Source organism: Ustilago hordei, assembly GCF_900519145.1.
Source record: "Ustilago hordei strain Uho2 genome assembly, contig: UHO2_contig_07, whole genome shotgun sequence".
Classification (NCBI taxonomy): domain Eukaryota; kingdom Fungi; phylum Basidiomycota; class Ustilaginomycetes; order Ustilaginales; family Ustilaginaceae; genus Ustilago; species Ustilago hordei.
Window position 1 is genome coordinate 1,068,480 of NW_024545289.1, and position 27,464 is coordinate 1,095,943.

Below are 27,464 nucleotides of genomic sequence, written 5' to 3' on the forward strand. Positions count from 1 at the left end.
GCGACAAGGGAGAGGAGGAGGATGAGAGGAGGAGGAGGAGGATGATGATGATGATGTGTGCAGAGGTAAGTTGGCGCGTCTTTTTTCTCTCTCTCTCTCTCTCTCTCCTATTGTGCTTTTACTGCTTTGCTTCGCTCCCATCCATATCAGAGCCGCTCCAGTCGGCTCATCCGAAGCAGCAACACAGCCCCCAAAAGCGAATCGGCGTCTCCTCTCATTTATACGGACATTGTCGATTTGCAACTTGAACCTCGACTTGAACTTTCGGCCTAGCCGATAGTCTATCGGAAGCACCGAACTTGCTGCCTCACCTCCACCACAAGGCTCAGTCGATATTCCCACGGTCATGTCGGGCATTCCGCCTCATCTGCCCATCTTGCCCGCTGGCTTTGGCACTGATTCATCTTATCCACCAATACCAGGGAGCACTCGAATCACAGCATCGCAGCCCAAACCATCGCGCCCGCCTGCCATGTCACCAGCACCAATCCTAACAGGCTCACATCGTCCAGTCGCTCCCCCTTTGCCACCACTACCACCAGGAGCGTTGCAAAAGGAGCACCACCACCAATGGCGACGACATCAATCTGCTTCCTACTCGTCTTCTCCTAGCTTCAGACCAGGTTACTTGGTCCATGCTCCAACACCAACACCACCACCTCCTCCACCACCTCCACCTCAGCCTCCGTCCTCTCGCCCTCACTTTGTTGGCGGCTTCACATCTCCACCACCACAGCATGCCCAGCACCGGACAGGAACTCCCGTCGCAGCAGCAGCAGCAGCAGCAACGCGACCTCCCCAGGCCATGCCAACCCCAAACTATGGGCGCTTCTCTGCTCACGCACCACCACAATCACCTCCAAGCTCAACGAGCCACTCTCAGAGCCTCGCCAGCAACATGCAAAACCCGTCCGTTCAAAATGACGCTTACCCTTCGTCTGCACGGAGGGCGAGTGCAAATGACGCCTACGCAGCTGGTCCAAGCTCCTTATCGCGTCCGCCTCAACCTCCTGCTGCAGGTGCAGCCTCCTCTTCTAACTCGAATCGCCCTCCGAGCCTGTCTGCCCCTCTTCCCGACATGGGTTCATTGGCAGCCTTGCGAGATCGAGCACGAGACGACAAGCAGCGCATAAATTGGGCCAAACAGATGCTCAAATTTGTCGAGCGCAACTATTCCGATGGCAGCAAGATCAGCGAACCCTACTTGGTCAGATGGACCGATGAAGCCATCTCCATCATCACTCGCAATGCATCTTCGCAGAACCCTGAGCCCGAAGCCCTCTACCTTCGAGGTGACTTGCAAGCTTCTGGCGCTTTCCCCGCCTACATTGCCAAGAGTCTTAAGGAGGCATTCAACGACTTTGAACTCTCTGCTCGCATGGGTTGGGCTCCAAGCTGGTTCCGAATCGGACGTGACTATGAGGTGCTGGCAGATCTGTCCCGTGCCGTTCACGCCTACGATCGAGGTGTACAGGCAGGAAACGTGGGCAGCATCTACCGAATGGCAATGGCCAACTTGCTCGGCCAGCTGGATCTGCCTGTCAATCGCGCCAGAGCGATCGCCATGCTACGTGATGCGGCAGACAAAGCCGACCTCGACACACCGCAGCCACCCTACATCTATGGCATGCTGCTCGCTCGTGAGTTCTCTCATGTCGACATTCCGCCTCACCTGCTCAAGCCTTCCAACGTACAAGACTCGACCGAGGACGAGGCGCGTCGACGTATTCAGCGTGCTGCCTATCTCAACTTTGCACCGGCTCAGTACAAGTGCGGTTGGCTATACGAGTATGCCCAGCTTGGATGTGCTTTCGATCCACTGCTCAGTGTTCAGTACTACAGTCTGGCATCGCAGGGCGGCGAGATCGAAGCCGATATGGCTTTGTCCAAATGGTTCTTATGTGGTGCAGAGCAGTACTTTGAGAAGAACGAGACTCTTGCATACACGTTTGCCGACAAGGCAGCACGCAAGGGGCTTCCATCGGCCGAGTTCGCATTGGCCTACTATCACGAAGTAGGTGTCGGAACGGAAAGAAACGTTGACGTTGCAAGGAAATGGTATAGGAAGGCAGCTGCAAAGGACAACGCCGATGCGAAAGAAAGATTGCAGGCACTGCAGGGTCCGCAAGCACACGGAATGTCGCGTCAACAACACGAAGCAGTCATGGATGATAAGTTGGTCCGCAAACGTACGCAAGCCAAGATGCTTTCGGACCGAGCCGGACGTAGTCCTATGCATGAGCATGATCAGTACTTTGGAGTGGGCGATGGCGGTGGAGGACGTAGACAGAGCGGAGCGGTGCTGGCCAGCTCCGCTGCTGCTGCTGCCAGTGCCGGTCCGAGCAACACCAACGGTCGCTTAGGTGGCGGCGGCGGCGGCAACCTGGAGCTGTCGAGAAAGAAAACAATGAAAATGGTGGAAGAGACAGCAGCAGGTCGACAAAGACCCAATTATGGCGGATTCGACTCTCGACCAGCCCAGCAACAGCAACAACCTCCACCACCACCAATGCCACCGATCACTCAATATCAGCCTCCCCAGGTCAGACCGATCGGTGCTACTCCTCAGCCTATTGCTATCTTCCAGCCCAGTTCTACTCCGGGTCCTGCAGGTCGGATCACCTCAGGCACACACCATTCTCAAACGCCCGGGCGACATGGCGCTGGATACACCCTTCAGGACAGTAAGCCTCCCCCATCTGTTTCAAACTCCACATCATCATACTCAACACCGCATCATACCGCAGCTTCGTCCTACGCCAATGCCTCATCGAACCCGTCCACCACAGCGTCCAGCAATGGCGGCTCGGACGATTCAGCAGGAGGAGGAGGAGGGGTTGGAGGTGGTAAGAAACCTTACAACACCTTCGCCGAGATGGGCTTTGCATCTCAGAAGCAGAAGAAGGAGGAATGTGTCATTGCCTAGTCCCCCCTCTTGCCTTTCTTCGTGCAACATTCTTGTATTCCAGCATCACATTTCCCCGGATCTCAGTCATAGAAGAGATAGCCGATCTCACATGCTTGACCACATCCGTTCGTCTGTCTATGCGAGATTGCATTGCAAACTGAATCACTTTCTTCTTCCCACCAGCCCTCTGTTTCAGCTCCTCAACAGTTCTCTGCAACATGTCAGGGCTTCGCTGAGTCGAGCCGAGAGGGGCACGCCTTCATGACTGATCACGTGATGCATAATTTCTTCTCATTTCTTCTCGACGTCGCATCTTCCGACATCAACCATCTCGGTTGCCGACAAGTAGCGACTCAGCAGTTCGGCGGATCCGAAGGCGGAGCAGCCAACCATGGACGGCACAGCCGAAAGCAGTCGGTCGCCGTGCCGAAGCAGTTCAGCCTGGCGGCAAGGATCCGATGCTTCAATGTCGAGCCGTTGCCACTCTCGCTCACCTACACCACCACCACCACCACCTCTGCAGCGCTCACTTATACCCTCTCGAACCGAATCCCACACACTTTCCCACAGCTCCGGCCCAGACATGAGAGTCGACAAAACAGCACTGCGCATCAACCATCTCACCTCCAACGTTGGCGAATCACACCTACGTCATATCTTTGGCTGGTATGGCGACGTGGTTCGCGTCCACCTCACCCAAAGCCGACCAAATGGTGGACAAGGGAGAGATGCATCCGCACACGTCCTGATGGGTTCGGTAGAACATGCCGCCAAAGCAGCGCTCTACATGGGAGGAGGACAGATCGATGGCGCGATCATAACCATCAAGACTTGTGAGGCACCCGACCTTTTACCGCCTCAGGAAACCAGGGCAAGAGTCGGAGGGAGAAATGGAAGAGATGGACAGCATCCAAGAGATGGGTTCGAAGACAGGAGAAATAGTGGGAGAGCGGCGCTTCCTCCGCCGCGAGAAAGGGAATGGCCTTCAAAGGGATTGCATCCAGATCATCAGCGCATGTTTGGCGGTGGTAGAAGCAGGAGCAGGTACCATGATGGTCACAGTCGAGATTCTGGAGGTGCCAGTAAGATGCGTCCTTGGGGTCAACGCGCTCAAGGGTCTACATCGAGGAGGAGGGATATTGGGGACCGTCCAAGGGAAAGATCTGTATCGAGATCCAAATCACCGCCATCTCAAGGCAGAAGGCGTTCTTCGACCACAACGCGGGCTTCACCAACTTACTGAGCTGTAATCCTTGTCACATATCCACACTCTGTCTCATGCATCCGCTTTTGCACACTTGTCACTCTGCACATCTGTACTTCTTCTCAACACACACACACACACACAATCAAGAGACAATAAAGCAGATTCTGAGCAAAAGAGTGAATCATCATCATTCCAGGTCTGGATTGCGTTTATGCGCGAGGGGCAAGCTCAACGCTTCTTCCTCGAACCTCCGCTCTTCCCGCTCCTACTAGAAGTCTTCGCAGGAGGAGGTCCATCAGCATCGCCCTCTCTGTCTCTATCTTCGGGGGCGGACCTCTTCCTACTACCTCTCCCTCCTGCACCACTGCTCACACCAGCTGCTGGACCTGTTGGAATAGCAGGCTCGTCGACATCTCTACCCGCTCTTCTTTCGGATCTAGCTTGACTCCTCGCCTCTCTTTCCCTCTCCTTTTCTCTTTCTTTCTCCTTCTCGCGCTCTCGATCACGATCTGAACGGTGAGAATCACGATGGTGTTCCCTCGAGCTACCACTTTTGCGCTTGTGACCCGAAGTGGAGGATTGGGATGCGGTCTCGTCGTCCCAGTCTTCCCCACCTCCTCCACCGCGTTTTGAAGATCGCGAGCAACTGCTCTTGTCACGACGTGATGAATATCCACCCTCGTCGTTATCCCGACCATTGGTGCTTGTGTGATCCTGCGTACTTTCTCTTTTACTGCGACCACCGCGTCGACTCTTGTCTTCTGCGCGAGGCGGACTGTCCCACCCGTTTGATTCACGGGTTTCGCGTGGAGTTGAATCCCATTCGTCTGCTGCATCTGCACCTCCACCACCTGTGGCGCCGTAGTCGAGCGAGTCGGCTGCACCAGTGCCTGTGTCTCGATCATTGTATCGCTTGCCCGGATTCTTGGGTCCAGATGGAACATTGGGTGGCAGGGTCGGCGAGACAGCTCGAGGACGAGAAGAGCTGATGGAAGCAGCGGCGGCGGCGGCACGACCGCGGATCGAAGTGCCTTTGATTACTGCAGATGGTCCAAGAGGTGCTGTCTTTGGCGGTGGACCTGATGATTGGCGAGCAGCACGTCCAGTAGTCGACTTCTTGTTAGCAGCGCAAGTTGGCTCGGCTGTTTGACTGTTGTTGTCGTTGGTGGCAACAGGGATACCAGCAGCAGCGACTTGAGAAAGATCGACACCAGAAGCGCCAAAGAAAGCCGACATGTCTGCTTCAGACATTGGCCTCATTGACATGTTGCCGCTGTCAGCGGGGCCTGTCGGTGGTTCAAGACCGGTCGGTATGTCTTCCTCTTTGACTTTTGGTGTGCTGTCATCGTGTTGTGAGGCTTGACCTGTGGGTGCATCCCAGTCGTGTTCCGTGTCTTGTTGATCTCCTGTCTGGTCATACCCTTGCGACTGAGGGTATGATGAGTTGGAACCATCTTGTTGTCCTTGTCCTTGTCCTTGTCCTTGACCTTGACCTTGACCTTGGCCTTGACCTTGACCTTGACCTTGACCTTGGCCTTGAGGGAAGGGAGAGTTGCCGAATCGCTGTTGCTGTTGTTGCTGATTGCTGGGGCCGTTGGGTGGCTGTTGACCACCAAACATGCCTGACATCATCATGGGCGGCATACCAGGAGGCATGGGTGACATTCCAGGCATGCCGGACATGCTCGCCATCATAGCCATCATCTGCTCGGGTGGCATGGGTGGCATAGCCATCGGACCGGGTGGCGCGCCTGTGTTCTGCCCCATCTGGCCCATCATAGCCTGCATAGCTTGTGGTGGTGGCATGATTGAGATCATCTGCTGCATCATGTCATTAGCGCCGTTGTTACCATTGCTCGCGCCGCCAAAGAAGGTGCTCTCGGATTGTTTGCGTGCATCAGTCATGCGTTCCTTCTTACCTCGCCATAGACTCCATGTTTCCTCGTTGAAGCCGTAATTGAAGTAGTCGGTGAGATCGGCACCGTAGCGTCGCCAAGGCTTCTCCGGAAGAGCTTCCAGATCAATGTCAAAGATGTCTTGCGCTTCAGCCTCTTCTTCTTCGACGGTATCTTCTGCTTTGGGGTATGCGCGGTCTTCTGGGCCGGGAGAGAGATTGAGGCGAGGTGCAGTGGAGGGGACGCCAGGAGGTCCACCTTCAGGACCGAGGCCATCGAGCGCGGTCTGGGGCTTGGCGGGAGATGCACGGGGAGGGGTCGGAAGGAGGGAGGAGAGGCCGGCTGGTTGAGAGGCAGCGCCAGCAGCGGTCGTTGAAGCTGGACTGGTGTTGGCTAGAAGCTGGGATCGAGAGAGGGGCGTGTACTCGGATGTGAGGGTCGACTGCGGGCGTTGAGGTGTGCTCTGGTTGGGAAGAGGACGTGCACCTGATCTCTGGAAGCCAGACCGTTGTGCTTGTTGCTGCGCTTCTGTGTTTGCGTCGATAATGAATTCGATGTCTGAGTCGCTGTCCTCGTCTTCGTCCTCGTCCTCGTCCTCGTCCTCGTCATCGTGATCCTCAGCTTGACCTTGGTTCCCGTTGTTGGCTGCGACGTCGGTTGACGCTTGCTTTCCATGAGAACCAGCAGACGTAGCTCCAGGAGCTGTTGCGCTGTTGGCAATATCATCAGGCTTTAAAGAGGTAGGAGCGGCTGGCTCGTCGCCGTACAAGAAAGCGTCGTCGTCGTCCTCCATTCTGCGAGTGGGTGCCGTAGCGAGTAGCTCTGGCTCCGAACGAGTGTTGTATGGATCGGTGAAAGAGTGTACAAGGTAGAGACGGCTGAGTGGGAGGTTGGGCAAGCTGGGCAAGCTGGATTGAGTTGTGAAGAAGGAATGGCGATGTTGTGGTCTGAGCGTCGACGGTCGACTTGATTTGATCTGCGAGCGAGAATTGCTTTCCCTTCCATTTTTGCCTTGGTCACGTGGATCAACAATATCGGGAGAAACTCCCCACTGGGCTGCGAAATCGGCGATCGATAGACACTAGGATAGCCGTGGATCGGATCTCGTGCGAGTTATTGGCTGTCGTGGATCGGAATCCTCGAAATCTAACATGTCAGGCGCTGGAAAAGAACTGCCGACCTATCTTGAACAAACCTGACGCAAAATCGACGCATCGCCTTGACCATGAAATTCACGACCTCGAAAGGGCGTTTGGCCAGTGTAAGAAGTTGATTCCTCTTACGCTCTCTCGAGGCGCAAGGAAATGAAGATAACAATTAATATACGGCGTTATCGGGGTCACGATCAGACTCCCTTTACCACAGCCGTATGTTCTATGTAATGCTTAGTTTTCATGATGTGAGACTGAATGACAAACACATATATATACTCCATTCACTGCTCTGGTCCTATTCGAGGCAGGATGTGTCTCTTCATTTGTACTCCTGTGTTGCTATGATACCGGGTGCCACTGTGCTGTCACCATGACAACAATTACGTACCTCATTGTACTTCTCGCTTACGTGAGCCTCCCGTGTCTCAATGTCTCGGCCGTAACATGTGCATCTTACTTGAGATGCCGACGCATCTTCAACTAAGGTACCAGCTGAGAGGAGAGGGCAAGTTGCAAAAATCTAACATTGTTTTGACAGCACGGGAGCAGAGGTGAGAGGCCGGTTAATAATCATTCCCTTGAATCGAACCTTCTCACAGTGCTCCAGTGCCGTGCCAACTGAGCCTTGCGCGCCGAATCAGTTTGCTTTCCTTCTCAGGCGCAACAGCAGAGTCGATCGCCTTATCCTGAAATTGGCCACCGGCGCATCCTTCCCTCTCCACCACCATCCATCATCATTCTATCACGACCATAGTCTGATGTTACATCATACACAGTAACTTGCTCGCCACACCATCCCGCCGCTCTTCCGGCTTTCCATCTATATAGCCTCCGATATCGCTAGGCTCTCATACATCCACACTTGATCAGCTCCATTCAGCTACCATCATCTCGACCAAACCCAAGTTCATCTACCTCTTTGACATCATCATCATCGTCACCGCCAACATCCACAACATCATCGGCACTGCTCTGCGACCCTTTGACATTGGCGTTTCCAGTTCTTCACACGACCTTTGCCCAAATCATCGAGAATCTTGCATGTCTGATTGGCTTTGATGCTGCTCAACACCGAATCGCCTCCATACACAGTCAACCTTCCCAAACAGCCTCTATCCTCAGGCTTGTTTCACCCCTCTCGACTATTCGTCAGAGCGCAACTTCCGGTGGTTTTTCACTCCGAACCTCGTCTCCTTGCCTATCCAACCTCCCCTCTTTGCAGCATCTGATCAAAGTCAGTTGCGAGCTGGTTGATAGCTAGGCCTCGACTCTTTGGCGCCTGTCGCGCTTCGCGACCACCATTCCTTAGCTCCAACAACTCCCCTTTCCCTCCTCGGCAGCCGACATCGCCCTGCCATCTTCTCTTCACTACTTTCTTTCCTCCCTTGACCACTCTCTCTTCGTAGCCGTCAACACCTCTCTACTTCTCCTTTGCCAAGATCATCTGAGCCAAAGACAGCCAGTTTTTTTTTTTTTTATACATCTAGCTCGTCCTTCCGTTTGTTTTAAGAGCATCAGCCAGCCAGCCAGCTCTTCTCTTCAGCGCATTATTTCTTTCGGCGTCCGATTCGTTACGCCAGTGCTCTCTTCTGATCGTCATCAAGGTCTTTTTTTTTTTTTTTTTCCTTTCTGCTTCGTCTCGCGACCGATACCTATCGACCCGTATACCAGCCTCTCTCTCACACACACGCAGACGGGCTCTGTTTCTCGAACCTCCCCCCCCCCCCCCCCCCCTTTTTTTTTCTCCTTATCATTGCCACCTTCGTTCTTCGTAGGCAGCAACTCAACTCCCGATCATGGCCGGCACCTTCGACTTTGAAGCCTTCATCTCCTTACCCTCTCAGGGAGAGGTTGTCCAGTCTATCGTTCCGAACGGTGCCAATCCAAACGCCATTACCACCACCACCGATAGCCTCGGCAATCCAATCATCACCAATGCCAACGACAACTCGTTACTTGGCCCTGCTAATGACATGATCTCTTCCTTCCCTGACCAAGGCATGAGCAGCGGTCTCGAAAGCAGCAGCCATCAGTACAATGGAGGCATCGACATGATGAGCAGCTCCACCCTCATGAGCCAGTCCAACTCCATGATGTACTCTGGCAGCAACTATGGCGACTCGTTCGGCAATCACAACATCAAGTCTTGGGATATGGGCAACAATGCTGGCGCTGCAAATGTTGCTTCTTCCTTCGACTTCGGCGGCGTCGGTGCATCGGACCCTACAGCCAACGTCGACGGCGGTGCATCCACAGCTCAGCTTCAGAACGGTCCAATGGCCGCGCCCGCTTCCTTAACTTCGGACCCCATCACCGCTCCGCCAAGCGGCGCGGCCGAGAATGGCAACAAACGCGCTCGCGACATCACCGCCTCATATCGCGACCAGATCGCTGCTCATCATTCACACCTCATGAACATCAGCACTGCGCTTGGTCCCAATGGTTCCGGTAGTCGCAGCACCTCTTCCATCCCTCGCGTGTCAACCTTTAAGCACAATCCCATGAACCGTTGCATCACTACTTCCAATGCAGCCAAGTTGAACCTTAGCCTACAGGAACGTCGACGACTCTCACGACAGGCAGCCAAGCACGGCCCCAACACCGCCCAGTCTCAGCAAAACGCAACAGCCCAAGGTGCCAATGCCTTTGCTCCCCTTGCCGGCCGAGGTGCCAAGCGTGGTCTTAACGGCGTCAGTGGTCAGATCAGCAGCACTCCCCAACAGTCCCTGCCTCTACCATCCCGCAGCGTCTCGTTCATGAACGATTCGTCAGGCTCGTCTGTATCCTCGTCCAGCACGTCACCTCAAAAGATGCTTGATAGCCGCTCGTCGAGCTTCATGCAGTCCACTTCCAGCAACAATGTCGCTAGTCCCGGTGCAACCGGTAATGGTCTCGGTGCACCTTCATCAGTGTATCAGGGTAGCTTCAGCACCACATCGGGCGAGGCGGTTCCCACCTCGAACAAGTACTCGACCTCAGGCATCGATGTGCTTGGCATTTTGTCCCGCGCCATCACGCGTCCCAACCCCAGCATCGCGCTTGGTCCTGTGGATCTGTCTTGCTCCTTTGCCATCTCTGATGCTCGTCATCCCGACCAGCCTCTTATCTATGCCAGTGAGACCTTCTGTCACTTGACCGGTTACACTTTGCACGAGATCCTTGGCAAGAACTGTCGCTTCTTGCAGACACCCGGCGTGCCCTTGGAGGCCGGCGCCGAGCGTCTGCACACCGACAATCGCGCCGTCGAGCATCTCAAGCGACACAACAGTGGCTTCCGTGAATGCCAGGCCAGTCTCATCAACTACCGCAAGGATGGCAGCCCGTTCATCAACTTGGTCACCGTCGTGCCTGTTTCCTGGTCCGACCCTACGCAGGTCGACTTCCTCGTTGGTTTTCAAGTCGACCTGGTTGAGCAACCTGGCGCCATCCTCGAGCGCAAGGAGGACGGCTCGTACCTCGTCAACTATCGTTCCATCAATGATCCTCCCCCTTCGGCCATCCTTGGCGCTGACGAGCCGGTCAAGGACGCTGACGCCGAGGCTTCGAAGCAAGCTGCTATCGCCGCCGACATCCTTGATCTGATCCATGGCGTTGGTCCTTGCGATTCTAAACAGTGGTCGCGAGTTTTGCTCGAGAACTCACACGATCTCATCTATGTGCTCTCGCTTAAAGGGACCTTCCTCTACGTCTCGCCATCGATTGAGCGTATTCTTGGCTTTACCGCCGAGGAGGTCATCGGCAAGTCTATTTCAGAGTTCTGCCATCCTAGCGACGTTGTCCCTGTCTTCAGAGAGTTGAAAGATTCGACGAGCAATGCTAGTATCGCGGCTGCTGCATCGCGCAACATCCGCACTGAAGGTGTTGCCAACCCGCTCACCAAGGGCGGTGGTGGCCAAGCTGGTCCTCGTGTCAACTTGAACATGCGTATGCGTCACAAGCATGATGGTCATCGCTGGATCGAGAGCACCGGTAAGCTGCATCTCGAGCAGGGCAAGGGCCGCAAGGTGGTCATCTCGAGCGGTCGACCCCGTCCAGTCTACAACCTGGCATGGGAGCACGTCCGCCGTGGTGCCGAATCGGCACAGCCCTCGTTCTGGTCTAAGCTGTCGATCGATGGTGTCTTCCTCTGCACCACCGGTCCCGTAGCTGATGTGCTCAACTGCGATGGTAGGGACATCTTTGGTCGTCATGTGCTTGAAGTGACCAACTACGAAGCTGCGCCTTCCCTTTTGCAGGCGCTCCGTAGCAGTCAGGCCATGACCGTCTCACATTTGATGGGTGATGGTGTCAACAATTCGGTCCCCGTCTTCACATCCTTCTACCCTTCGTCTGCAGCCGCTGGTCCTGCACTGCCTACCGTGTTCGTGCACGTCCAGCGTGCATCGGCCGAGAGCTCCTGGATGATCCCCAATGTGGCTTATCCCAAGGGCGGTCCTCAGCCTGCCTTTGACTCTACAGGGACCAGCGTCGACTCGCTGACGTCGGTATTTGCGGAACTATCAACATACCGCAGCAGCTCGTGGGTATTCGAGATGCACCAGCTCAAGAATGTCAACCGCCGTCTCAAGGACGAGATCCGAGCACTGCGTCGCCAGTCAAGAGATCACTTTGCTCTGGGCCAGCAAGGCATGTCGGCCAACGGCGTCAAGCTTTCTACACCGCAGAGCCCCACTATGGCTGGTGGTCGACGACACAGCGGTCACATGGATGCCTCGCCGTTTGGCGTTGGAATGGGTCAAGGGGCAGTAGTTGCTCGCATTCAAGCACCCAGTCCTATCCGACGACGACCCGATCACGGCCACGGTCACCGCCAGCACTTGCGTCCTACAGCGGCTTTGCAGTACCTGCATACGGGCAGCAGCACCGATCGTGGCAGCAGCAGTTGCTCGGGATCCGAGATCTCGCCCTTCGGCAAACGTGCTCCCAACGAGCGTCGTTCTGGCTCGGGCAATGCTTCGGACGAGACAGGTGCTACCACCACATCGGGCGACACTTCGGAGAAGGATGGCGCCTCCAACAACGGCAATAGTACAGGCAGTGGCAGCTCAAGTCGTCGCAGCTCAGCCGAAGCCTGCTGAGCCTCTCATTCTCCCTTGACAGGTGGACATTCTCTTTCTCTCCCTCGTCTTGCTTCATTCCGTTTGTGGTCTTTATTGTATATACACATGTTCTGCTCTGTATTTTGTTTCTCGCAAGGCCTGGCGCCCCTCTCAGAATGATTGGGGCACATTGTTTTATCTGAAAAAGCTACAGCTAAGGGTAGATCTGCAGATCTTTTAATCGTAGTGCTCTAGTTCAAAACTTGTCATTGGTGTGATCAGAGTCTGACGGTTCCGAGGGGGAAGCCTCGCTGGCAAGTCTCGAGCATGTGAGGATAGCGTGCGCGAAATGACATTGTTTCATCATCCCGTCTGGACTCAACCGTGCGAAAAACACAACAAAAAACTAAGGCAAAAAAGGACAACTAAGTAGATTGCAGGCAAAGACCTGTGAGGTCCTCGAAGCTCGACGATGAGGCTCCTGGCCCACCAACAGCTGCAGTGTCGCCTGCACAGCAGTCAGCAGTCACAGCAGAGGGGCCAGGGCCCCACCAAGGTCAAGTTTAGAGGACCGGGTCCTGCCAAGAGGGACCAGGAGGGATGAGGGGTCCCTGACAGGATGAGTAGAGGGCTGCCGCAACCATGGTGCACCTCTTGGATGCTGATCAGGCAACATATCAACAATAGCAGTCCGAGTTCCAGCACCCAAGAAGCTTAATGGTATCTGTGTCAATGCCCTGCGACGCAGCCCAAGTGGCTGCCCCTCGATGGAAAGAGTGCCCTGCATAATGAGACATGTCCAGTCTGAGTCGAGAGAGAGCTGAGTGGAGGTGCTGGAGGAAAGCAGAGCAGGAGAGCAGCTTGTACCCATCATGCAACCCAAAGAGGGGGGCATCCAGCCAGTGGACAGAGGGGCAGAGGAGGCAGAGGGCGGCATATGGGCACTCCACCCCACCAATGTGGGGGACCATGAGTGGGGTTCCAAGTCAGAAGGGATTGGTCTTCGATGCTGGGAGGAGAAGGATGGCATAGTCATCCTGCCATGTGACCAACCCAACCAGCAGAGTGGCTGGCAAAGCCTGGCTCCAAGTGACCTCCCCACACCATAGGAAACAGGAGAAGGAGATGGCAAAAGCTGCAGCAATGACCTGGTGGTCCCAGGCACCAAGGGGGAGGGTCTGGAGTTGCCCCAGGATGGCCTGGAGGAGTGGGAGAGTGATGGGCAGCTTGGGAGCTGCTGGCCAGAGGCCATGGGTGCATTTGATGCCACAAACTGCATGCTCCAGGCAGCTGTGGCAGAACCCATCGAGGGTGAAGCCGAGATCCACATGCCAGGAATGGAGAGCATCGAGCTTGTGCTGGACACTGTGGAAGGAGCAGGACTGGGCCAGGTCACAGACCCACTCAGTGAGGAGCAAGTCAGAGGCTGGGAATGGTGGGGTGCTGGGTCCGAAATGGTGATTGATGAAGGCTCGATAGCGGCCAGGGACACCGGTGCTATGGCTGCAGCTGAAAGCAGCATGGCCCTGCCATATGTACATAGTGGCAAGGGGGGAACAGCCAGTGGCAGCGACAAAGGCTGTTGGGGCTCTGCAGAGGTGGGAGGGAAGAGGAGCCGATGTGCCACTGGGAAGTGTGTCTGTATGGCAAGGAAACGTTGGTGAGAAAGGAGGTCAGCCAGGTGGTTGTCCTCCGAGGCAATGCAGACTGGCTGCAGGGTGATGTGCCACCGAAAGCAAATCCCAAAGATCTCGTGGAGCAGGGTCTGGGTTAATGGGTCGCAGGAACGGCCATTGCGGAGACTGAATTTGACATTGGTGTTGTCCACATGGAGGACTACCAGGTGTGGACCAGACCAGAGAGGAAGGAAAGTGTGGAGTGCCTCCAGAACAGCAAGTGCTTCCAGAAAACAGATATCCTTCGACCAGTGGTGATGGGGGACCTCCCAGGAGAAGGCCGCTTCAGGGGCATGCATAGGCCTGAGGTGGGCTCCAAAGCCTCACTTGGATGCATCAGTCCAGACATGCTTAACAAAGAGTGGTGAGGGCTGTAGGAGGGAGTGACCCAGCCAGGCCCAAAGGGTGGACCTCCACCACCTGAGCTCGAGTGCTGCTGGCTGGGAGACATGCCAGAGGGACAGGGGGCAATGATGGGCAGTCTTGATGGCATCATATAGCTGGCGCAGGAATGCCTTACCATGGGGAACAACTTGGGAGACAAACTGGAGAAGACCGGTGATGTGTTGCCAGTTGAGGAGGCAAGCAGAGCACCAGTGTGGGAGATTGCCAATGGCCTCCAAGATGCATATGCACTGTTCGGAGGTGATGCTGACACTCTGCTGGACAGAGTCAATCTGGATGCCAAGGATTTCCAGCTTGGTGGTGTCCCAGAAGGTTTTCTGTGGGGCCAATTGGAGACCTAAAGCTGAGCAAGCCAGAGCAAGCACATGCAGCAGTTGGCCAGGGTCTGCAGAGGCTGGGACTGCCCCAAAGAAGTCATCCAGGTAATGGTTGACAGGGTGGCCCATAGCCAACTGCATGATCCAGTGCAGGGCCTCAGCAAAGAGGTTGAAGATCCAGGGGGAGCTGCGGCCCCCAAAGGTGAGGCCAGTCTCCATAAAGAAACGACCATCAAAGGAGAAGCTGAGCAGACGAGCATCAGCAAGGGTGGTGACGACATGCTGGAAAGCATCAGTCAGGTGTCATGGGCCTGGATGCTCAAGAAGCAGGAGGGTCACGGGTTCAACAGGTATTGAAGATCTAGTCGAGATCAGTAGAGAGCATGGTCGTAGTGCAGTCTCCATGGAGACCATGGACTCCTACAGACCCACATGCAAAGGAGGGCCAAGCACAGCCATGAGGAGGACCAAGCTCAAGGAGCAGGCACAGCCATGAAGAGGACCAAGCTCAAGGAGCATGCAGATGGTTACCACTCAGGGGCTCAAGAGACAAGAGCCAAAGGAACTGTCACTGATCAGGAGGAGGAGGAGCAGTGTCAAAGGAGTCAACACCAGGTCATGAGGAGGAGGAGCAGTGTCGAAGGAGTCGACACCACTCAAGAGGTACAGGGGTGCCAAGCAGGAGAGGCCCCTGAGCAGTACTCAATGAAGAGGGTACTCTCTGGAGAGAGAGCAGGAGCAGCATCGCTGGCGATGCTGTGAAGAGGTATATAACCATACTTTCTCATCATCATAGGTTGAGTGGATCCTCATCCACTCTACTCACCATATAACTAGTTATCACTTCAGCATAAGTATACATTAGTTTCAGTCAGCATAGCAGCAATCTATCAAGGTTGCTCCTCATTGTAGTGTGTGTGTTGTATCACCACTACCTGATGTCCGAAGGCGCCCATAGCAGGTTAGTGGTCCAGATCAAGATAGAACCAAAGGCAGTAGTCCACTGCGGTCCAGGGATCACTTCAAGCATCAAGTCAACACACTGGACACTCGTGTTGATGCCACCAACCTTATCACCAACACCATCAACCTCATTATCATCGACATCACCAATCTCATCACCAATGTCATCAACCTCATCATCATCAACACTCACACCAGACCTTGGTGTCATCATAACATCGATATTGATCGTGCCGAGCTACCCCTGAACGGAGTGTCCACAGAGGTCAGCCGAAACCTACGATAGTATATACAACGAACGCCACCTGCTGTCACTGCACAACTTGATAGTCACCGATACCAAGACAATAGCTGTCGCACAGTTTGATAGTCACCGAGTATCTCGACAGACCGACCTGGGTTTCAGGCGCGAGACCCCTGACATTAGAGTGGATCGTTCAAGCAGCTCCTCACGATCACCATGACGGACCCAGACCTCAACAATAAGCTCGATAGACTACTCACTCTATTGGAAGCACAGCTAGAGCTTACCAGACAGGGTCATCGAGAGGAACGATTACAACGAGCTCAACTGAGCAGGGAGGAGACAATGGACCTCTCTCACTCAGAAGACCAAGCAGGAGGAGGAGATGAGTCTATGATAGGAGACCCACATACTCCTACTCCGGCTCCACGACCCAGATGATCAGTCTCATTCAACCTAGATGAGCAGGAGGACATCAACTATGAGAAGTATGCTTCACCTACTGGGCCAAGATATGTCAAGTCTAAGGTGGACCCCTACAGAAGGACTAGGACGGACCCTTACCCCCTGGACCATGAGGAGGACACCAGCATCATGGCAGAGCTTAACCGGTCAAAGCCCATCGCCACCCCCTTCCCAAAGTTCAATCCCCAAGACATGGAGATCTTCATTCTAGAAGCCAAAGCATGGTTTAAGTTCAACCAGGTGTATGAGCAGACTAGGATGATCAATCACATGGGTGCTCAACTGGAAGGGACAGCAAGAGAGTGGTGGACCTCCAAGCTCCGTATTGATAGAGCTAGAGAAGGAAGGTTGTTCAATGATTGGCACTACTTCACAGAGCAACTGTCAGAACAGTTCAACCCACACAATGCTAGGATGGAGGCATACAACAAGCTGTTGGCTCTCAGACTCACAAGTGATGCTCCTGGTGCCGCCACACATCATGTAGAGCGGTGTCATGGGCCTGGATGCTCAAGAAGCAGGAGGGTCACGGGTTCATATGGAAGGAGCACAGGTATCGAAGATCTAGTCGAGATCAGTAGAGAGCATGGTCGTAGTGCAGTCTCCATGGAGACCATGGACTCCTATGGACTCACATGCAAAGGAGGGCCAAGCACAGCCACGAGGAGGACCAAGCTCAAGGAGCAGGCACAGCCACGAGGAGGACCAAGCTCAAGGAGCAGGCACAGCCACGAGGAGGACCAAGCTCAAGGAGCAGGCACAGCCACGAAGAGGACCAAGCTCAAGGAGCATGCAGATGGTTACCACTCAGGGGCTCGAGAGACAAGAGCCAAAGGAACTGTCACTGATCAAAGGAGGAGGAGCAGTGTCAAAGGAGTCGACACCAGGTCATGAGGAGGAGGAGCAGTGTCGAAGGAGTTGACATCAGGTCATGAGGAGGAGGAGCAGTGTCGAAGGAATCGACACAGCTCAAGAGGCACAGGGGTGCCAAGCAGGAGAGGCCCCTGAGCAGTACTCGATGAAGAAGGTACTCTCTGGAGAGAGAGAGCAGGAGCAGCATCGCTGGCGATGCTGAGTAGAGGTATATAACCATGCTTTCTCATCATCATAGGTCGAGTGGATCCTCATCCACTCTACTCACCATACAACTAGTCAATACTTTAGAAACACAAGTACTCATTAGTTACAGTCAGCATAGCAGCAATCTATCAAGGTTGCTCCTCATCGTAGTGTGTGTGTTGTATCACCACTACCTGACGTCCGAAGGCGCCCATAGCAGGTTAGCGGTCCGGATATAGATAGAACCGAAGGCAGTAGTCCACTGCGGTCTGGGGATCACTTCAAGCATCAAGTCAACACACTGGACACTCGTGTTGATGCCACCAACCTTATCACCAACACCATCAACCTCATTATCATCGACATCACCAACCTTATCACCAACACCATCAACCTCATTATCATCGACGCCACCAACCTTATCACCAACACCATCAACCTCATTATCATCGACATCACCAATCTCATCACCAACACCATCAACCTCATCATCATCAACACTCACACCAGACCTTGGTGTCATCATAACATTGATATTGATCGTGCCGAGCTACCCCTGAACGGAGTGTCCACAGAGGTCAGCCGAAACCTACGATAGTATATACAATGAACACCACCTGTTGTCACTGCACAACTTGATAGTCACCGATACCGAGACAATAGCTGTCGCACAGTTTGATAGTCACCGAGTATCTCGACAGACCGACCTTGATTTCAGGCGCGAGACCCCTGACAAGCGGTTCAGAGACTTGGAGGGACAGGTCAACCTAGATGACAATGAGCTAGTGATTGATCTCTTCAGAGGAAGTCTCACTCGCAGCATACAGGAGAAGTTCGAGAGGAATCCACCTGGGAAGAGATGGGAGTGGTACCGAGAGGTTGAGGAGATCGATCGACAGAGGATGCTACTACAGCAGTCCTCGGCTAGACACTCACTCCCAAATGCCACGTCACCTCCACTAAGAACTGGGTCTCGGCCAAATCAAAGTTCGATCCCCATCCGACAACCCACTCAACCTTATCCAGCTCGATCACCATCACAAGCAACTACACAAGCAACTATACAAAACCTAAACCGACCCCTTCCTCATCATCCCACCCAACCCTCGAAGCAAGGAAGCCCTGCTCCATCAGGTATCAACACCTGTCATGTATGCAAGGGTATTGTCAGGGGTCTCGCGCCTGAAACCCAGGTCGGTCTGTCGAGATACTCGGTGACTATCAAACTGTGCGACAGCTATTGTCTCGAGATACTCGGTGACTATCAAGTTGTGCAGTGACAGCAGGTGGCGTTTGTTGTATATACTATCGTAGGTTTCGGCTGACCTCTGTGGACACTCCGTTCAGGGGTAGCTCGGCACGATCAATATCAATGTTATGATGACACCAAGGTCTGGTGTGAGTGTTGATGATGATGAGGTTGATGGTGTTGGTGATGAGATTGGTGATGTCGATGATAATGAGATTGGTGGTGTTGGTGATAAGATTGGTGGCGTCAACACGAGTGTCCAGTGTGTTGACTTGATGCTTGAAGTGATCCCCGGACCGCAGTGGACTACTGCCTTCAGTTCTATCTATATCCAGACTGCTGACCTGCTATGGGTCGCCTTCGGACATCAGGTAGTGGTGATACAACACATGCACTACAATGAGGAGCAACCTTGATAGATTGCTGCTATGCTGACTGAAACTAATGTATACTTATGCTGAAGTGATAACTAGTTATGGTGAGTAGAGTGGATGGGGATCCACTCGACCTATGATGATGAGAAAGCATGGTTATATACCTCTTCACAGTATCGCCAGCGATGCTGCTCCTGCTCTCTCTCTCCAGAGAGTACTTTCTTCATCGAGTACTGCTCAGGGGCCTCTCCTGCTTGGCACCCCTGTTCCTCTTGAGTGGTGTCGACTCCTTCGACACTGCTCCTCCTCCTCATGACCTGTGTCGACTCCTTCGACACTGCTCCTCCTCCTCTTGACCTGTGTCGACTTCCTGTCTCTCGAGCCCCTGAGTGGTAACCATCTGCATGCTCCTTGAGCTTGGTCCTCTTCGTGGCTGTGCCTGCTCCTTGAGCTTGGTCCTCCTCGCATGTGGCTCGGTTCTCCTTTGCATGTGAATCCATAGGAGTCCGTGGTCTCCATGGAGACTGCACTACGACCATGCTCTCTACTGGTATCGACTAGGTCTTCGATACCTGTGCTCCTTCCATATGAACCCATGACCCTCCTGCTTCTTGAGCATCCAGGCCCATGACAAGCAGTACTCGATGAAGAAGGTACTCTCTGGAGAGAGAGCAGGAGCAGCATCGCTGGCAATGCTGTGAAGAGGTATATAACCATGCTTTCTCATCATCATAGGTCGAGTGGATCCCCATCCACTCTACTCACCATAACTAGTTATCACTTCAGCATAAGTATACATTAGTTTCAGTCAGCATAGCAGCAATCTATCAAGGTTGCTCCTCATCGTAGTGTGTGTGTTGTATCACCACTACCTGACGTCCGAAGGCGCCCATAGCAGGTTAGCGGTCCGGATATAGATAGAACCGAAGGCAGTAGTCCACTGCGGTCCGGGGATCACTTCAAGCATCAAGTCAACACACTGGACACTCGTGTTGACGCCACCAACCTTATCACCAACACCATCAACCTCATTATCATCGACGCCACCAACCTTATCACCAACACCATCAACCTCATTATCATCGACATCACCAATCTCATCACCAACACCATCAACCTCATCATCATAAACACTCACACCAGACCTTGGTGTCATCATAACATTGATATTGATCGTGCCGAGCTACCCCTGAACGGAGTGTCCACAGAGGTCAGCCGAAACCTACGATAGTATATACAACAAACGCCACCTGCTGTCACTGCACAACTTGATAGTCACCGAGTATCTCGAGACAATAGCTGTCGCACAGTTTGATAGTCACCGAGTATCTCGACAGACCGACCTGGGTTTCAGGCGCGAGACCCCTGACATTAGAGTGGATCGTTCAAGCAGCTCCTCACGATCACCATGACGGACCCAGACCTCAACAATAAGCTCGATAGACTACTCACTCTATTGGAAGCTCAGCTAGAGCTTACTAGGCAGGGTCATCGAGAGGAACGACTACAACGAGCTCAGCTGGGTAGGGAGGAGACAATGGACCTCTCTCACTCGGAAGACCAAGCAGGAGGAGGAGATGAGTCTATGATAGGAGACCCACATACTCCTACTCCGGCTCCACGACCAAGACGATCAGTCTCATTCAACCTGGATGAGCAGGAGGACATCAACTACGAGAAGTACGCTTCACCTACTGGGCCAAGATATGTCAAGACTAAGCTGGACCCCTACAGCAGGACTAGGACGGATCCTTACCCCCTGGACCACGAGGAGGATACCAGCATCATGGCAGAGCTTAACCGGTCAAAGCCCATTGCCACCCCCTTTCCAAAGTTCAATCCCCGAGACATGGAGATCTTCATTCTAGAAGCCGAAGCATGGTTTAAGTTCAACCAGGTGTATGAGCAGTCTAGGATGATCAATCACATGGGTGCTCAACTGGAAGGGACAGCAAGAGAGTGGTGGACCTTTATGCTCCGCATTGATAGAGCTAGAGAAGGAAGGTTGTTCAATGATTGGCACTACTTCACAGAGCGACTGTCAGAGCAGTTCAACCCACGCAATGCTAGGATGGAGGCATACAACAAGCTGTTGGCTCTCAGACTCACAAGTGATGCTCCTGGTGCCGCCACACGTCATGTAGAGCGGTTCAGAGACTTGGAGGGACAGGTCAACCTAGATGATAACGAGCTAGTGATTGATCTCTTCAGAGGAAGTCTCACTCGCAGCATACAGGAGAAGTTTGAGAGGAATCCACCTGGGAAGAGATGGGAGTGGTATCGAGAGGTTGAGGAGATCGATCGACAGAGGATGCTACTACAGCAGTCCTCGGCTAGACACTCACTCCCAAATGCCACGTCACCTCCACTAAGAACTGGGTCTCGGCCAAATCAAAGTTCGATCCCCATCCGACAACCCACTCAACCTTATCCAGCTCGATCACCATCACAAGCAACTACACAAGCAACTATACAAAACCTAAACCGACCCCTTCCTCATCATCCCACCCAACCCTCGAAGCAAGGAAGCCCTGCTCCATCAGGTATCAACACCTGTCATGTATGCAAGGGTATCGGCCATTGGGCCAGAGACTGCCCCAGCAGGAGGGTAAACCCTCTTAGCTCTCGACCCATGGGACCAAAGGTTATGGTCACCACAGCAGACCCCTTCGAGGAGGCCACCGACTCAGGAGATGGCCACACAGGCAGCACTGAGACAGGTGACCCCGAGGCCATGGACCTCAGCTCATACCAGCAACCCATGGACCCCGATCACGAGGAGGAGCACGATGATGATGACGACGAGGGAAACGTCAGTGGGGTGATGCACTGATGGCATGCATTGCTCTACAAACCTCCTCGCCATCACTCTGTATATATCAAGGTTGTCAAGTATGTTTCTCTACCAGTGGAGGCAAAGCAGTACTGGAGCTCTCTGGAATGGTTCAAGACCATCCTGCTCGGATACTAGCTGATACTGGTGCTGGTTTGTCCATAGTCTCAGATTCTTTCATTAGTAAGTACCAAATACCCACAAAACCCATAAAAACAAGATCGATCCATGGTGTCACCGGGCACCAACTCTCCATCAATAGTTCTGCGAGCATGCAGGTATCTATTGGTACACACAATCTGGGTGTGGTCGAAGCTTCAGTGGCCGACACTGCAGACTATGACCTCATCCTGGGGTTCACTGAGCTATGGCGGCTCAAACCCACCATACAATGGGATATGGGCCAGCTGGAGTTCAAGACTCAGGAGCAGGACCGACCCCCAAGGAGACCCCCTGAGGCAGCAAGAGCAGGGGACCTAACCATGAGGAGACCAACCCTTCATGGTAATGAGTTTGTCTCAGCAGAGCGCATACTATGAGCAGCTCTGGAAGATGGACCCATAGGGTTCATGTTGTTGGAGGAGCCACCATCATCACTCCTGGCTCTTGGTTTTGTACCTACAGGCGCAGACAAAGGAGTCGAGATGGAGGTGGAGGTAGACAAGGTGGTGACGGCTGCAGACATACCAAAGCCATACCAACACCTGCGAGATGTGTTTGATGAGGTGGAAGCAGACAAGCTGCCCCATCATACTGAGCATGATCTCCACCTCGAGTTGATAGAAGGAGGTAAGCCACCTCAAGGGCCCCTATACCTTAAGGGACCCAAGGAGATGTCCGAGTTGAGGAGATATTTGGATGAGAACCTCGAGAAGGGGTTCATAAGACCATCGAAGAGCCCGGCACGATCACCAGTGCTCTTCGTACCAAAGAAGGATGGAGGTCTCAGACTCTGTGTGGACTACAGAGGTCTCAACGAGATCACTGTCAAGAACAGGGCACCATTGCCCCTCATTGAGGAGCAGCTGTTCTTACTCAGGAAGGCAAGGATCTATACCAAGCTAGACCTTAGAGCAGCATACAACCTCATCCGGATTGCCAAAGGAGATGAATGGAAGACAGCTTTTGGCACTCAGTTGGGACTCTATGAGTACTTAGTGATGCCCTTTGGCCTAGCCAATGCTCCAGCTCACTTCCAGTCGTTCATCAATGACATCTTCCAAGACATCATTGGAGTATATGTAGTGGTATACTTAGATGACTTCCTGATCTTCAGTGACACTGAGGAGGTACATGTGAAGCATGTCACCGAGGTCCTCACTCACTTAAGGAGCAACAGGCTCTTTGCTAAGCTGTCGAAGTGTGAGTTCCACACCAAGACAGTCGAGTTCCTGGGGTACATCATCAAGCCAATGGGCATAGAGATGGACCCAGAAAAGGTGCGCACTGTCAAGGAGTGGCCAATGCCAGAGTCAATCCATGACATCCAGAGGTTTCTGGGTTTTGCCAACTTCTATTGAAGGTTCATAGCCCACTTTGCTCGCATAGCCAAGCCCTTGACAGCACTGGTAAAGCCTATAGAACGGTTCAAGAAGTTCGAGCTACCAGAGGAGGCCCAACAGGCCTTCCACAAGCTCATCCAGGCCTTCACATCAGCAGGAGTGCTTCAGCACTTCGACTACCACCTTCCAACAAGGTTGGAGACTGATGCAAGTGACTTTGCTATAGCAGGAGTACTCAAGCAGGAGCATGAAGGACGATGGCATCCAGTGGCTTTCTACTCTAGGAAGATGTCTTCTGCTGAGAAGAACTATGAAATCCATGACAAGGAGCTCCTAGCTGTGGTCGCCTGCCTTACTCAGTGGCGACACATGCTAGCTGGACTACCGAGTCAACTGGTCATCCTCACTGACCATGAAGCCCTCAAGTACTTCAAGTCACAGAGACGCATCACAGGTCGACAGGCTCGATGGGCCATACTACTAGCAGACTTCGACTTCATATTGCAGTATCGACCAGGAGACAAAGGTGGTGAACCTGATGCTCTCACCAGAAGGACTGACATGCAACCAGCTGGTGAAGAGCAGGATCACAATGTGAGGCAACTACTGCCTCCTCGAGTGTTCAAGGAGACAGCAGACCATGACTCGACCCTAGTGGCCCCTATGCTCTCGATGGAGTCCATAGCATCAAAAGGTCTCAAAGACCTGGTCAAGATCTTCCAGCCCTTAGACCAAGAGCTACAGGAGATACATAGGAAGAAGCCCTTCGAACTCAAGGACGACCTATGGTACAGTGGAGGAAGGTTGGTTATCCCCAAAGTGATCATGCCAGGGAGGACCAACAACCGACACTCAAGGAGTGCCAAAGAGGTAGATGGACAGTCTCTCTCTGTAGAGCATCTGCGATTCATGGTGATGACCCAATGCCATGATGGTATTACTGCTGGACATGTAGGAAGAGATGCTACCATCAAGGCAGCTCAATGACATTACTGGTGGCCAAACATGACAGCTTGGATTGCAGACTATGTAGCAAGTTGTCCTGTATGTGCTAGGTACAAAGCTCCTCGTCATCGTCCATATGGTTTGCTACAGCCACTAGCAACACCAGACAGGCCCTGGGGCTCCATATCCCTCGACTTCATCGAAGGACTACCACCATCGAAGAAGTATGACTCCAAGACCTATGACTCTATCTTAGTCATTGTCGACAGGCTAACCAAGTTTGCCATACTAGCTCCAACCCATAAGACAGTCACGGCCAAACAGACTGCAGTATTGCTATATGGACACATGGTTAGACTCTTTGGATATCCAGATCACATGGTATCAGACCGAGGCAGGCAGTTCATATCAGGAGCATGGAAGGCATTTGCAGAGCAAATGGGTGTGAAGCACTCACTTAGCACAGCTTACCATCCTCAAACTGATGGTCAGACAGAGAGGGTCAATCAGGTCATAGAGCAATACCTCAGGATGTACTGCAACTATGAGCAGGATGACTGGGTCAACCTGCTGGACACTGCAGCCTTTGTGTACAACAACACGGTCCACAACAGCATTGGTGTCTCACCATTCTTTGCATGCTATGGATGGAACCCCAAAGCTCATCCTGACATCCCTCAACGACTAGGAGTCAATGATCCAGGTCACTTCGAGTACCTCATGGATGGAAAGGAGCGTTGCAAGTACCTCCAGGAGCAGATCAGAGAGGCACAACGTAGATCAGTGGACCAGTATAACAGGAAGCACAAGGACATCGAGTTTAAGGTGGGTGATATGGTCTATATCAACCATCGAAACTGGAAGACACGGAGACCCACACCCAAGTTAGATACCCGGTTTGCAGGACCCTACCCAGTTCAGGAATGGGTAGGACACCGAGCTTATCGAATCACATTGCCAGCAAACCTTAGGGTGCATGACATGTTCCATGTCGCCATGCTCGAGCCAGCAAGAACAAGTTCTCTTCCTCAACGTGCTGAACAGCCCACCATACCATCACTTCCAGATGAGGACCTCGACTTCAAAGTCGAAGCACTCATTGACAAGCATTCACACAATGGTACTACAGAGTACAAGGTGTTGTGGAGAGGGTACTCAGAAGAAGCTGCTTCATGGGAACCAGTAGAGAACCTCAACTGTCCCGACCTCATCCAGGAGTATGAGGTGTCGGAGGGGGGACGAGTGAGTAGACAAAGTTAGGAGTAGAGAGAGGAAGAGGAAGCAGTAGGAGTAGAGAGAGAAGGAGGAAGGATGATGTTGGCGATGTTGTCGAGGAGGAGGAGGAGGAGGAGGAGGAGTCAGCATGAACCAGACCAGAGCATGCCTCGACGGAGCTCGGCTCTTAAGAGGGGGGTAGTGTCATGGGCCTGGATGCTCAAGAAGCAGGAGGGTCACGGGTTCAACAGGTATTGAAGATCTAGTCGAGATCAGTAGAGAGCATGGTCGTAGTGCAGTCTCCATGGAGACCATGGACTCCTACGGACCCACATGCAAAGGAGGGCCAAGCACAGCCATGAGGAGGACCAAGCTCAAGGAGCAGGCACAGCCACGAAGAGGACCAAGCTCAAGGAGCATGCAGATGGTTACCACTCAGGGGCTCGAGAGACAAGAGCCAAAGGAACTGTCACTGATCAGGAGGAGGAGGAGCAGTGTCAAAGGAGTCAACACCAGGTCATGAGGAGGAGGAGCAGTGTCGAAGGAGTCGACACCACTCAAGAGGTACAGGGGTGCCAAGCAGGAGAGGCCCCTGAGCAGTACTCAATGAAGAGGGTACTCTCTGGAGAGAGAGCAGGAGCAGCATCGCTGGCGATGCTGTGAAGAGGTATATAACCATACTTTCTCATCATCATAGGTTGAGTGGATCCTCATCCACTCTACTCACCATATAACTAGTTATCACTTCAGCATAAGTATACATTAGTTTCAGTCAGCATAGCAGCAATCTATCAAGGTTGCTCCTCATTGTAGTGTGTGTGTTGTATCACCACTACCTGATGTCCGAAGGCGCCCATAGCAGGTTAGTGGTCCAGATCAAGATAGAACCAAAGGCAGTAGTCCACTGCGGTCCAGGGATCACTTCAAGCATCAAGTCAACACACTGGACACTCGTGTTGATGCCACCAACCTTATCACCAACACCATCAACCTCATTACCATCAACACTCACCAACCTTATCACCGACATCATCAACCTCATCATCATCATCAACACTCACACCAGACCATGGTGTCATCATAACCTACGCATTGATACCGATCATGCCGAGCTACCCCTGAACGGAGTGTCCACAGAGGTCAGCCGAAACCTACGATAGTATATACAACGAACGCCACCTGCTGTCACTGCACAACTTGATAGTCACTGATACCAAGACAATAGCTGTCGCACAGTTTGATAGTCACCGAGTATCTCGACAGACCGACCTGGGTTTCAGGCACGAGACCCCTGACATCAGGTTGCTTTTCCAGAGGCGACAACCCAGGTGCTCCTGCACAAAGTCTAGTACCTTGGCCAATGAGGCATACCGGATTGTGGTGAAGTGAGGTGTGATCCCCTCATTGACTGATGGTAGTTGCTGTGGACAGGGAAGGTGAGGGTGAGAGAGATGGTGAATGGTATGCAGCTTGGAGGAGTGTGGTTTGGGAACTGTGCCAACTGGTGAGCAGACCAGGTTGAACTGCTGAGGATCAACCTTGAGGAGCCGGCCCTCCTGGACCTGGGCGGAAATCTTGGACCAGAGGTGTGACTTGCTCCTGTCATCCATTGGGAGATTCTTGATGTGATGGTGGCGACCGCGGTGGCGGAGAGGGCCGGAGTAACCAAGGTGGACGCTGTCAGGGGTCTCGCGCCTGAAACCCAGGTTGGTCTGTCGAGATACTCGGTGACTATCAAACTGTGTGACAGCTATTGTCTCGGTATCAGTCTCAACAAGCTAGTCGTTCAGCGACTATCAAGTTGCACAATGACAGCAGGTGGCATTCGTGGTATATACTATTGTAGGTTTTGGCTGACCTCTGTGGACACTCTGTTCAGGGGTAGCTCGGCATGATCGGTATCAATGCATAGGTTATGATGACACCATGGTCTGGTGTGAGTGTTGATGATGATGATGAGGTTGATGATGTCGGTGATAAGGTTGGTGAGTGTTGATGGTAATGAGGTTGGTGG

The 27,464-nt window shown here is 53.2% G+C and overlaps 5 protein-coding genes across 5 annotated transcripts; 4 read left to right on the top strand and 1 right to left on the bottom strand.

Moving 5' to 3' along the window:
* Positions 1-346: 346 nt before the first annotated feature.
* On the top strand, positions 347-2,926 carry UHO2_04116 (uncharacterized protein; the record flags this gene model as incomplete). The annotated part of the gene is made up of 1 exon (XM_041560073.1): positions 347-2,926. The coding sequence occupies one exon, from the start codon at positions 347-349 to the stop codon at positions 2,924-2,926; it is 2,580 nt and encodes an 859-aa protein (XP_041416007.1).
* Positions 2,927-3,299: 373 nt separating this feature from the next.
* UHO2_04117 (uncharacterized protein) lies at positions 3,300-4,151 on the top strand (the record flags this gene model as incomplete). The annotated part of the gene is made up of 1 exon (XM_041560074.1): positions 3,300-4,151. One exon carries the CDS (start codon positions 3,300-3,302, stop codon positions 4,149-4,151), a length of 852 nt encoding a protein of 283 aa, XP_041416008.1.
* A 192-nt stretch (positions 4,152-4,343) lies between these two features.
* On the bottom strand, positions 4,344-6,803 carry UHO2_04118 (uncharacterized protein; the record flags this gene model as incomplete). Its single annotated transcript, XM_041560075.1, has 1 exon — positions 4,344-6,803. One exon carries the CDS (start codon positions 6,801-6,803, stop codon positions 4,344-4,346), a length of 2,460 nt encoding a protein of 819 aa, XP_041416009.1.
* A 2,157-nt stretch (positions 6,804-8,960) lies between these two features.
* Positions 8,961-12,242, top strand: UHO2_04119 (uncharacterized protein; the record flags this gene model as incomplete). Its single annotated transcript, XM_041560076.1, has 1 exon — positions 8,961-12,242. One exon carries the CDS (start codon positions 8,961-8,963, stop codon positions 12,240-12,242), a length of 3,282 nt encoding a protein of 1,093 aa, XP_041416010.1.
* An 8,121-nt stretch (positions 12,243-20,363) lies between these two features.
* UHO2_04120 (uncharacterized protein) lies at positions 20,364-25,973 on the top strand (the record flags this gene model as incomplete). The annotated part of the gene is given in 7 exon segments (XM_041560077.1): positions 20,364-21,767; positions 21,840-21,847; positions 21,865-22,292; positions 22,332-23,150; positions 23,319-24,093; positions 24,346-25,477; positions 25,653-25,973. 7 exon segments carry the CDS (start codon positions 20,364-20,366, stop codon positions 25,971-25,973), a joined length of 4,887 nt encoding a protein of 1,628 aa, XP_041416011.1.
* Between the last annotated feature and the right edge of the window lie 1,491 nt (positions 25,974-27,464).